The sequence below is a fragment of the Haliotis cracherodii genome, unplaced genomic scaffold (genome assembly GCF_022045235.1).
Source record: "Haliotis cracherodii isolate W230 unplaced genomic scaffold, xgHalCrac1.p SCAF_5, whole genome shotgun sequence".
In the NCBI taxonomy this organism is placed as follows: Eukaryota; Metazoa; Mollusca; class Gastropoda; order Lepetellida; family Haliotidae; genus Haliotis; species Haliotis cracherodii.
The window spans coordinates 9,339,884-9,353,627 of NW_027266308.1; the positions used below are offsets into that span (position 1 = coordinate 9,339,884).

At 41.9% G+C, this 13,744-nt stretch overlaps 1 protein-coding gene across 1 annotated transcript; it reads left to right on the top strand.

The window, feature by feature from the left end:
• The first annotated feature begins 1,861 nt into the window (after window positions 1–1,861).
• LOC139442405 (microfibril-associated glycoprotein 4-like) lies at window positions 1,862–12,475 on the top strand. Its single transcript, XM_071223219.1, has 3 exons — window positions 1,862–2,155; window positions 7,348–7,444; window positions 11,829–12,475. The coding sequence occupies exons 1-3, from the start codon at window positions 1,862–1,864 to the stop codon at window positions 12,473–12,475; spliced, it is 1,038 nt and encodes a 345-aa protein (XP_071079320.1).
• The last annotated feature ends 1,269 nt before the right edge of the window (window positions 12,476–13,744 follow it).

The following is a 13,744-nucleotide window of genomic DNA, read 5'->3' on the forward strand; positions in this document are numbered from 1 at the left end:
ATTATACAGCCATGTTCCATGAATAGTCCTTTTCATAATCCTGACATTAAATGTAAGAGTGGTGTGTGTGCGTACGTCCGTGCGTGCATGCGCGCCTGTGTGTGTTTGTGTACTTCCCTATTCAGACACAGTATACTGACTCCGAGCCGACCAGTTCTGGTGTATTCTCTTAATGCCGAGTACCAGGCAGGGAAACAAGAAGTACCATATTTTACCGTCTTAAGGTGTGACGTGGCCGGGGATCGAAATCCCGGCCTGACCCTCTCCGGACATACGCTCTATCCACTTGACCACGGAGGCGGTAATCAAATATTTATATTTGATATATCAAAAAGCAGGACTCAACCCTAGAGCTGATGCGTATAAAGTTTTGTTATATTCCAAACATATATGCTCATTTTATCGTGTACACAAACTCGTAATATGAGCACTTCGTAAATATGCATAATTTATGTCTGAATTTTTTCAGTTGATGCACAAAATAACATCAATACATGAATTAATATTTTATGAGCTTGGCCAGATGCCTCGGCAATATATTACTCAAAATATATAGGGATTATTGAAAGTGATTTGATGTCGTGATGCAAACCAATATATCAATAATCTTTCCGAGGTGATAGGCACGTCATGCAGACAATATTATATTACCAGTAACGTAACGCTTGTATGCATGTAGTAGCTGAGACCTACTCCACACAGAAACATTAACAAATGCCCTGAGGTAGGTTTGCTTTCACAAATTAAGACCTCACAACACTTTTTGTACAGCAAGTATTTCAGGATATATTATCAGCACAGTGACAACGACGTGGCGATTCCGGGCAGAGGAAATCCCGGGAGCCATTTTAATGATCCAGGACGACCAATCCAAAGCTTCAAGGCAGGGCCGATCAGGACAACATCATTGCAACACACGTCGTACCGTTTGCTCAGTGCCAGGACAACATCATTGCAACACACGTCGTACCGTTTGCGCAGCGCCAGGACAACATCATTGCAACACACGTCATCCCTTTGCTCACCGCCAGGACAACTTCATTGCAACACACGTCGTACCCTTTGCTCAGCGCCAGGACAACATCATTGCAACACACGTCGTACCCTTTGCTCAGCGCCAGGACAACATCATTGCAACACACGTCGTACCCTTTGCTCAGCGCCAGGACAACATCATTGCAACACACGTCGTACCGTTTGCTCAGCGCCAGGACAACATCATTGCAACACGTCGTACCGTTTGCTCAGCGCCAGGACAACATCATTGCAACACACGTCGTACCGTTTGCTCAGCACCAGGACAACATCATTGCAACACATGCGTACCCTTTGCTCAGCGCCAGGACAATGCTTTTGTGTTCAAGATCTTACCGTGATGTCCCCATACCTCTCCCCTACACACAGACGTGTACAGCGACGACAACCACCACCACGAGACCTTCTGAAACTGTGTCTGGCGCCGATCCAACTCATGAACTACACTTACGCACCTCCATGCAATGCCTATTTGGAGTCAAGATATGCCCCGTCTCCATACTGATTATATATGATTTTGGGTATCCTACCCTTTATAAAAAGAGTGGTCAAGAGACAGTGAGTCTCCGTGCTCTCAAAGATGCGTTCAATGCCAATGTGTGTTTTTCTGACAGATATTCACGCTGTCCATTACTTTGCTTATATTTCCGAATATCCGCTACCTTTTTTGAGCATAATAGTTACCGTGTTGGAAATAAGAGATTCAATCACCGCAAGAGAGGTCGAGGGGTATCCAAGACAACCGTGGGATGCTAATGCCTTCTGTACATGTTTCGGTGGAAGTTGTCTGAGCACATTCAGAGGAACGTTGTGGATGCCACACACAATGCATAAATTGTGTTGTATTCTGGCTGGTCTTCTGACGCCAGTGTGCATGATACACACCGACAATTACCGAGTTCTGACCTCGTGTCCTGGACTGATCATGAAGCGTCAGTTCATAGCCTTGATAATTCGCGATGTGACGAAGGTGGACTGTGGAAGGACATGTACTGAAGATGATTCCTGCGAGTCCTTCCATTACGATTCCACCTCCAGGAGTTGCCACCTCAACACGGACTTCGATAATGGCCACTGCTCGAAGATGGAATTTAATTCGGAAATGATTTATTATTTCAAGGTATGGGTGCAATTCTTAATCGAAAGGCAATCCAATCAAACAACAAACCAACGTCTACAATGTACATAAAGATGCGTCAACTTATATCTGTACGAATTTAATAATTAACACACGGATGTTTTCTTAAGTCATTACATGTCAAAGGTGAGCTTGTCAATTCTACCCCACACCCGAATATTCTGGGGTAGTATTGGTCGTGATAAATATGCTCGTCGTAAGAGTTAAGTAAAATGGGAAGGATGGTCGCCTGGTAACTGGGCTGATTTGCGTGTGATCGTATCCCAACGGCGTTGGCGCGCTTGTTCTAGTATGGACTAATGCAGAGTTTATAGTGCTAGCCCACTGAGATGCCATGCCACAGTTTAACAAGGAGTATGCTGACTCCGAGCCGACCAGTCCTTGTTTTAACACCTTAATACCGAGCGCCAGGCAGGGTAACAACAAGTATCAATATTGTACCAAACAAGTACACACATAATATTGGTAAAAAAAATACTTACTCAATCGTGGAATATGATTAACAATTCCTTTTGATATTACTACTGTATTTTATCATGCCATTTGGTCCTGTTGTATGTGATGTCTGGTAGGACTGGAGAGCCTCATCGAGGTTTTATGTTAATTAACATTGTTGCCAAGGCAGATACACGTATGTAGGTAATTTATATGGTCATTAAGAAGTGTTTCAAATTTAATAGTGGTACATTCAAAACATTCAACACAAGGGAATAATAAGTATCGATTATCCGCCGAAACAGATTCCATTGGGGGCAAAAGGCATAACAGCGATGAAAACTAAACTGGTCATCAAAAGAAAGTATATCGATCATTTTTTTAAAATGATAAAAAATAGTAAAGCATTGTATTAGGAAAGCAGATTCATTTGGCGGAGTTTATTCTCTGATAAACACACTGTGGATCATTAAGTGTCAACGTCACAGATCCCACACAGCACTAGGGGTAAAATCGGCATATTTCACAGATTACACCCAGGACTACGATGTGAGTTAACGGGTAGTACTGTTACTGAAAACACGTCAGTTGGGGAAACAGTGAAGTAGCACACGACGTCGGACATCGTTCGTTATGCGTCTGATGACGTCGTCGGGAACTGCCCCCAAGTCATCTTTCAATGCTTGTACCGATTTATGTCAATTGGGATTGGTGACGTCGTCAGATGTTTTGGTCGAGATGATCCCAAAGATGTTCTATGGAGGACCTGTCTGGTGGAAGGACTGGTCATGACAATACATTGACGTTCTTCGTTCGTAGATTAACGCTTTGTCTCTGAAAATACATAATTTTGACAGATTGACAGACACAAAAATTTCCATTTAACAATTGGAAATGAACCTAGGACAATCTAGACTAGCTTCATTTAGGGCCTTTGCCTTACAGAAAGGGATGGAATGAAGGGGAAATAATATGGTTCAGGGATGTGAGACAGATTACAAGCACGAGCTATCTGAGGTCTTTGAAAGGCAATAAGAAGTGATACACATAAGGAAGAGAATTTATGAAGTCAACTTCTTTATTATGAGGAACACAACGTTTCGGAGTATATACTTACACCTTCATGAGGTGCTTGAGCTGTGTGAGGTTTTGCATTGTCCTGTTAAAACAAGATCCTTGGGTTGCGCACCAAGAACGGTAACACGAGGCCAGTATAATGCTGGGCATTAAGATTTTCATCAATGACCATCAGTTCTGTCCTCTGTCATACACATAGCCCACACCAAACTAGGACACTGACAAACGGTACCGTCAAGTGAATACAACAAGGAGCCGTGGTATTCCGTCGGATCTCATCAGAAAAAGTTACGTCATTTCCAACGTTGCAAACGCCGAAGCCGATGTTGCCTCGTCAACAACATTCCTCTGAATGGCCGATATGCCCTAATGCCATGCTCTCCAAGTCGGCAACGTATGGGGTGATCGACGGGTAACACGTCTAAGCTCCGTCTTTGTAGATGACGTCGCTGTGAGGAATATGTTACGTACCTTAGATGAAAGGTGGTGAGATAGCGGTCCTCAATGGCTGTTGTGACGTGACGTCTTCCACCTCGTGGCCTATCTGAAGCTCTGCCAGTCGGGGGCACGGGTGGCCCAAGCGTCTAATTCGCTGTGGAGAGTTGCGTCCCTTGGGTACCCGAGAAACATATGATTGTGGGTTCGAATCCCCGTTCCCCCGATTTTGTTTCTAGGTTTGTCAGCACCATACCTGTGTTCGTGGGTTTCACCGAAGTGGTAAACGTCTGAGACCTGCATCACTTCGGGCTTTCCTCCCACATTAAGCTGACACGCCGTGATGTATCAGGAATACTGTTAAAAGCGGCGTTAAACCCAACTCACTCACTCACTCTGCTAGTCATCCTGTAACGTCAACGTGGTGATTGTCGTTTTCGTACAGTGCACAATGCTTGCGAAGTGCGGGTAAGTTGCCCCACTCTCTCACAACTGCGCTTTCTCTCTCTCTCTCTCTCTCTCTCTCTCTCTCTCTCTCTCTCTCTCTCTCTCTCTCTCTCTCTCTCTCTCTCTCTCTCTCGTTGTTCACCCATTAGCCTTGCCATGTTCTCTGGTATTTTGACCGCCTCCGTGGTCTAGTGGTAGAGCGTCCGCCCGCAGAGCGGAAGGTCCGGGCTTCGATGCCCGGCCGGGTCCTACCAAAAGACATTAACAGTTGTTGTTACCCTGTCTGGCGCTCGGCATTAAGGGGTTAAAACAAGGACTGGTCGGCTCGGAGTCAGTATACTGTGTCTGAGTGGGGTAATTATGTTAAACTGCGGCATGGTATCTCAGACAGCTAGCACTGTAAATCGGCATTAGTCCGGACTAGTACAGGCCACACACACACACACACACACACACACATACACACACACATGCATGCATGCATGCATGCATGCACGTCGCTATATAAGTGCAATAAACTTGGACGCGACGTTAAACCTCATTTCATCTCACCTTCTCCGGTATTTTACTATTGACTGCTAACGTTCGTTTACCAAGGCTCGTATCCATAACGTTTGTGCTTCGCGTGCATTGTATGTTTACTTCACAACGGCATTTTGCACGTGCTCATTGCCTAAATTGCCTTGCGACGAGTTTTTATTTCCTAACTTCTGTCGAACAATACCATAAACGTATACTACATATTTCACCAACCGAAATTCGGTATCCCTTCTAATGTAAGATCGTCAGTTTATATGAATAAAAATCATTTATGACACCAGGTGCTCTTAAGTATCAGATATATGTTACTTATGTCGTGTTGTATCAATTGGTTGTGTAATCTGGTCTGGTCCCCGAGTTTAATCCTACGCTCATTAGACGGTTAAGCTAGGTCAGCTACAAAAATGTAAGGTTTGGGTCGAGATATTACAACTGCCCCTCCCTCTGAGTTGCGAAAAAACACATTTCTTACAACATTTCTCTTCACTTATAAGCAGCAGAATATCTGCATTTGTACATAACAGATGTAGATCTAATTCAAAATAAACGTAAAGTCACTGAATTTTATCGTCCATCACTTGATTGGTTGGTTTGTTTGAAGACATGTCGTCGCAAGGCAGTCGTATAGTACTGTTGTACGGTGTCGTGCAACACACACTCACCTCGTGATGCAAATTTTGTTGTGGCGGGTGCTACCGGTAGGGCCGGACCGGTTCTCGCAAAAAAAACGACGCCATCAATGATATTCATTGATCCATTTATATAATTGTTATCGCTATGTTCCCTTCCATACCCCATGGGATCTGTTTCGGCGGCTAATTTCTCAGACGTTGTCGTTTACTATTTAATATTTACCGGTGACGGAAAGCTGCAAATGATAGATGGACCAGGCCACCACCCAAACCACTGATTGAAACCAACGAGTAACGCTGTTGGGTAGAAAGGTACGCATTCAGACAACTGACGGAGGCTTTCCACCCGATTCCCACTTTTAGCCGGCTCAGTCATGCGTCCGAGAATTGGAGTAAGTGAGTGCGTTTGGTTAAACACCCCCTGCACAATATTCAGTTATGCTGCGGTGTTTACAAGGCCTCAGGCGTTACATCACTCTGTTGAACTAACTAACACCGGCTGCAAACTAAGAAACGTCATCACCACGAATATAGGACTCCAACACAGGCTTATGTGTCAACGTTTTACAAGGCAAGCATTTTCAACTCCCTTGTACGAAAGGTTCGCGTAAAAAAAAGGTTTGTCAAAAAAGTCAAATTGCTATGTTCAGTTTTACTTTACCCCAGTTTTTATCTTCAGATTTCTCGTTGCACTTATGAAATGAAATGTGGCATCTTTTGGCAAAATTCTGATCTTTTCAGCAATAATGAAATATTCATACAGAGTCTGTGTAAAGCCAACGAATGCAGCTGAAAATCACATTAGCAATCGTACCTTTCCCAATATAAATATATATATATATATATATATATATATATATATATACGCGGTGAAAAAGGTTATATAAAGAAGATGATGGACTAACGTGGACTTTATTATTTTATTATATATTACATGTACACCGAGTGAACATTTACCTCATTTTTGTATATATATATATATATATGGCTGAAAATCAAAATATTCTGCCCATCAAAAGAAATTATACCCTGTTAGACTGTAAATAGGGTTTATACAGTGTTAGACTGTAAATAGGGTTTATACAGTGTTAGACTGTAAATAGGGTTTGATACCTTGGCTAAAGGAAACTGACTTCACGCTGCAAACGACTGCCCAAACACACACATCACTATCTGACCGTTAGCAGTCGGTGCATTTTAGGAAAAAATAGTTTTCATGAATTTTGTATAAAACAGGTTTCTTGACGACAGCACAAGATTAATATGCATAGATGATATACAAATGAAGCGGTTTGTTCCCAAAACATCACAGCTCATAAAAGCATACGAATACATTGTCAAGGTTATCACGCATTACAGAGGGCGCTACCTATCGTGCGGCCGACTGACAATTGCCAGTGTGCTTCCGCGATACCACCAGACTGGACACATGACACGTCACGCAGAGCTAGACCACGTGTGACCACGTGTGACCACGCGTGACCACACCAAAGGAGGACCACCATCTATCTAAGCGCATCCTGATGGTGACAGGACCGAGACGCCGCATCAGCAGAAATGACGTGCAGAGTTAAATTGGTCACATATCGTATTTGGTTAACATTTCAGGTTAAAGTATGCATGAACGGCGGTATTCTGCAGTCCAACTCGAGATGTCGATGTGTCAATGGTTACGTGGGTTCAAAATGCCAACGTTTAATGAGAGGTAAGTACAATGTCAAAGAACCTGCCACTTCTCTTTGGAGACATATTCCGGTTTATTTTTCACATTTATTCATTCCATTAAAGAAGAATTGGTCTTATTGTTGGCATGACTAAGATTTACATCACAAGAAGCTAAAGTATTCTCATAAGTATTCTTCTCCTTTTCTCAAAGGAAAAGACTGATTGTCGTGATATCATGACAAACCGGTTACCGTAGGTGAAGGCGGCCTAGATTAAAGGAGCCTTTGACCGCATGCTTGAAGATCCATTTTCGCGCAACACATAACATGCACATATACTGAAGCAAAGAAACTAATGAAATGTGTGTGATATATTTACTTACTGTAAATCATGAAATTATTGCAAAAAATTCGAATGCCCCGTGCTCTCATAAAAAAAAGTGACGCATTTTCATCTTAAGATTACGGTTTCATCACCGCGTAAGCTTCATCACACAGATAGGGGTGGTCGGGTAGCCTAGTGGTTAAAGCGTTCGCTCGTCGCGCCGAAGACCCGGGTTCGATTCCCGACATGGGTACAATGTGTGAAGCCCATTTCTGGTGTCTCCCGACGTGATTTTGCTGGAATATTGCTAAAAAGCGGCGTAAAACCATACTCACTCACTCATCACACAGAAGGGTGCGATACACATCCAAGCTAATAAAACATATCAAACCTCTTTCTAAAACGATTTACAAGCACCATAATTCCCAATGATGCAGTCACACTGACAACTGAATCGACACGTTCTCATACTAAAGAAGATCCCAGTTAGAATAGGTCTTCAGCAACTCATGCTTGTCGTAAAAGGCGACTATGCTTGTCGTAAGAGGCGGCTAACAGGATCGGGTGGTCTGGCTCGCAGACTTGGTTGATGCATGTCATCGTATCCCAATGCATGGATCGATGCTAACGATGTCAATCACTTGATTGTGTGTTCCAGACTCAATTATTTACAGACAGCCGTCATATAGCTGGAATATTGCGGTGTTAAACAACAAACAAAGAAACAAACAAATTCATTTGCTGCTCTCTAAAACTCTAAGCTACACCGTTGGACTTCGCACAAAGATGTTTTTGTAACACCAGGCACTTTTGTATAAAGTTCAAGTGAAATTTAATGTACAGTAAACTACGTTAAAACGAACACGCCTATTCCGAACTGACGGATATAACGAAATGTTTGGGGGTCCCGTCCATTTGTTATATATAGGCTGTATATTTGCCTATAGCGTGTGCGAAATACGCTACAGTCGGAAAGCGCACGTTAAATCTTCTATATCAGTCAGTCAGTCAGTCAGCCTATAGCGAACTACGGTTATAACGAACCAAAATTAGTGGTCCCTTTTAGTTCGTTATAACCGCAGTTTGCTGTATTTTCTCGGACTGCACAGATACTGATACGTATTGCAATATTATTTTCCGTGTTCCGATATATTGGGTAAAAAATATAACAAGTTTCGCTATTTTTTGAATAGTCTAATGGATGCAATGAAAGCGCAAATGGTTTCAAAACGGCGTTGCACTACACGTTCAGTTGAACACTACAGCATTACATTGAAGCTAAGTAAATATATGAAAACAGTTGTAGCATGAAAGAACTAAACAGCTGTAAACATTTACCTTCCAATGGATACTGCCAATAATATTTAGGGAAGGTATTCTGCCTAAGATCATCATAAAATGGTCAAACACGACAAACATAATACTCAGATTACACACCAGGGATTATACAAAGTGGACATAATCTTTGGAATCTTGGAATACGTAACTTTCTTCCTTGTCACACCATGAGATCATGACCTGAACATCGAAACTGTGTCAAACTTTTTGTGTCTGTACGCTAGAATAATAACGACTGATAAATAACTTTCAAACAAGAGGATCGGTAATACCATACCATAGATGTGCCACAAAACCTTCAGTTGCAACGTTGATCTTAATTCATCATTAAAATACAAGCTAGTACATCTATAAAGAGACTCTTGGTACAACTGATTGTCTATACATCTCAATTTGACTTCTGATAAAAACATCTGATCACAAAAGACACACTGACTATTCCAAATATCACCAAAACCATAGCTAAACAGTATATTTGTAACGCTATATGCCAAGCAATCCAAACCATTCTCAGTAAGACGATACTGATATAAATATAGATGTTTTAAAATATTATTATCAGTCGTAACCAATTAATAGTCAATTGGTTTCACATTCTGATTAACCTTCAGAGAAATTATTCCCAATTCACCCCTTGCCACAATGTCAATAACAGACCGACTTATGTGCAAAACAAGCTTACAGAATAGATCATGGATATTCATAATATCAGGTGAAGGATGAAAAACCCAGATCTCGGATCCATACAAGAGGAACAGTAATACATTTATGTCGAAGATGTGCAACGAAAACTTCAATAGAAACTTATGAAAATTAAAGATACTTGATATTAATATGAATTTGCCATGCCTGTTGTGATAAAACTTTCTGAGTTGTATAGCATGACCTTGAGCTGACAAGATGAGTGAGTGAGTGAGTATGTTTTTACACCGCTTTTAGCAATATTCCAGCAATATCACGGCGGGGGACACCAGAAATGGGCTTCACACATTGTACCCATGTCGGGAATCGAACCCGGGTCTTCGGCGTGACGAGCGAAAGCTATAACCACTAGGCTACCCGACCGCCCGCTGACAAGATGAACGCCCAGATACTTGTATGTGGAGACAATATCAAGCATCAATCCATTTAACATAAACTTTTCATACTTCCTCAAACGACCAGCCTTTCGAAACACTACAACTTTACTCTTATCCGTATTCACCTGTAACTGCTACTTATCACAATAATCCAACCCTTATTTGACGTCTTCCGGAGACCAATGACAGTGCTATCTAATAAAATTATATCTTCCGCATGTAAGACTTTTTTATAAAGTCTGTTAACATCCTTGCCGCGGGAAGATGCAAGTAAGATAACAAACAAACCTTATAAATCTACATCAATACATCTTTGGTTAGCAACATTAATACAATTTAAAAGATCATTTAAATGGAATGAAACAAAAATGGGAAAAGTTGGCAGCCTTACGAACGCAGAAAAGACAATCAAAGAATCGTGTACATTACTATTTTTTTAATTTGACGTTTACACGATATACGGATTTTCCATTGACCGCGAAATTGACGCTCATAAGTGTATGAACGACACAATTTGACGTTCATACGTTTTTCACGAGACCGTGTTCTTGAAATAATGTAATCACTGACGGACTACTTCCACATTCCGGGGGAAAACCCTGGGAATTCCCTAGCACGAAAACACACATGGGCATTATTTCTGATCATTTAGAACTTTTAATCTTGGTCTCAGCATTTCAGTATACATTGAGAAACGTAAGAGAGCTTGACTGCATGATTGTTCACGAATTTCCTAGCTACGGCCCATCCTAATGAACAAACGAAGAAATGCACCAAACAATCGTCAGATTCGACTCGATCTGTGTCTACGCTGACAGTGACCGTCCAGTGCAGCCTTCCTTTATGCAAAGACAGATACTTGTTAATAATTGTGTCGATCATAATCACGTTATCTACAGTCTGAATGCCTTTTCGAAATCTCGCTTGCTACTGAATAATTTCTGTCCACTCGTTAACCGTCTGGCTGCCACATAAAAATAGCCTGTTACAGAGGATTTCAGAAAAAAATAATTCCCGGATACACCCAGGGAAGAAATTGGTCTATAATTTGAGGGATCGTTGTTGGCCCCGTCTTATCTATTGGTATCGTTTAATTCATTCAAAGAAATTCATTCGCAAATGGTGTTTCTCGAATTCGAATTTCGAAATTGATTGTCAAGATGACGGACGCGCGGAAGGGTTATCTCCCCTGTATCCGTGACTAGAAAATGGCGGCTACTGACCATGCCGAGTAATATTCATTTGGTACGTAGAACATAGGGTCTGCATTTACAACCAATGGAAATTAGCGTCAAACACTTTAGCCCCCGATATATCGCAATACATATCGCAATACAGGTACCTGTATAGCGATATATTACAACAGACATTCTTTGACAATACACATCCCAAGTATTATTTTAACCATGATGTAACGCCGTTTTATCTTTAACATATCGGTTATAATTGTCTCCGTGTGTTTTCAGGTGATCGAATGACTTGAATTAGCATGTGATAGTGACAGGAGCAAGATATATATGCTTACCTATTAGTGCAAACCTAGTATTGTCACTATTTCATAGTGGTTCACAAACACATGCTTTTGATATCGTCGGAATCGTACAAGACTCTGATTTTAGCAGAGATTACAAATGATCACGGTAAGCTTATATTTACATACTAAATTTGACCAATATTCCACAGATTGCAAAGAAGGATTTGCTGCTGGATTCGGCTACGGGCACGGCGAATACTTCATCAAACCAGCGTCTGCATCTACGCCATTTAAAGTTTTTTGTCGTATGTGGTTTGGAGGAAGAACAATCCTCCAATGGCGCAAAGAGAGCTTCTCGGAACCTTTCAACAGGAGTTGGGCAGAATATCGCGACGGCTTTGGACGCCTCGGTGGTGATCAATGGCTAGGGCTGGAAAAAATGTACCATATATGTAAACCGGGGACGGTGATGCTTGGAATTGAAATCAGATTTGAGAATACCCCAAATGATTATAAGCAACAGCAATATTTTAATTTCTCTCTTTCAAACGAGAAAGATGGTTATCGCATGTATTTTTCATACTCGGAAGGTACAGGTAGAAACGCGATGGGGGATAGTCTAACCCCGCTTAAACACTGCGCATTCAGCACGTACGATCAAGATAACGACAATTCTGAACAAAATTGTGCCGTAAGATTTGGAAGTGGATTTTGGTTTAACGCATGTGCAGATTGTAACCCCAATGGTCATCTGGATCGTCAAAAGAAAAGGAGACGAACAAGTGATTCCGATTATTTCTGGACATACGATCTTGGGGACAGAGTTCCTTATATAGCGTCAATGTGGTTGGGTTAAGGAAGCTTGTATAACGGCTATATCATCCACCTTTTGACGCAGGCACGGGTGGCCCAGTCGTTTAAGGCGCCGCAATTCGCTGTACAGAGTTGCGTACCTTATACCCTCCAGAAACTTATGATTGTGGGTTCGAATCCCGGTTAGCCCCGATTATGTTTCTAGGTTTGTCAGCACCATACCCGTTCTCGTGGGTTTTACCGAAGTGGAAAACGTCTGAGACCTGCACCACTTCGGGCTTTCCTCCCACATTAAGCTGACACGCCGCGATATAACTGGAATACTGTTAAAAGCGGCGTTAAACCCAACTCACTCACTCCTCCTTTTGATAATATACTACTCACCATAGTTAAAGAGCTCCTGATCTTTTCATATTGCTAGTTATTGTGTCATGAGTATAGTCATATGATTGCTTTGTTTGTTTGTTCTTTAACGCCGCACTTAGCAATATCCCAGCTGTATGATGGCGGTCTGTAAATAATCGAGTCTGGAACAGACAATCCAGTGATTGGTATCATTAGCATCGATCCACGCAATCGGGATTTTACGGCAAGCATGGGTTGCTGAAGACCTATTCTACCCCGGATCTTCACGGGTCTTTTTACCACGTGCTAAAACGAGTACGGGTATGGTGCTGACAAACCAATATTCTTAATCACGGATATCCACGCAACTGACATACGATTACGCGCATCAGCCAAGTCAGCGGGCCTGATCACACGATCCCGTTAGCCGCCTCTTATGACAAGCATGGATTGCTGAAGAGGTATTGTTCCCCGGATCTTCACAGGTCTATAGTCATATGAACATACATGTATAGGCTGCTCTTTAACTATGGTTGAGTTTCAACTGCAGAACCTCACAGCAGTATGGAATACTGTAAGGGACATTCTCGCGATCTCGCATTCTCGCGATCTCGACCGTTGGAAACGAGCTAAATATGCCCAAAACACGAGAATGCGAGATCGCGAGAATGTCCCTTACAGTATTCCATACAGCAGAGATGTACTAGTTTCTTCCACTGGCGTTATTATGTGAAAGATGTCCGTAGTTGCGTGTATTTGTTCAACCAGGATCCGGTGATATGTATTCAAGTTACCACATTTCCAAGACTCCCCTGGACATTGTATTGATTGTCCTATCAAAAAAAGAGCTTTTTTTACTTATATTGTAAAACTTTAAGACTTACAAAATGTCGATAAAACAAAAGTGATAATTTTTAGGGGGATGCCTCCGACTAAAAAAACCACATTAGTTTAAATGAAATCATCT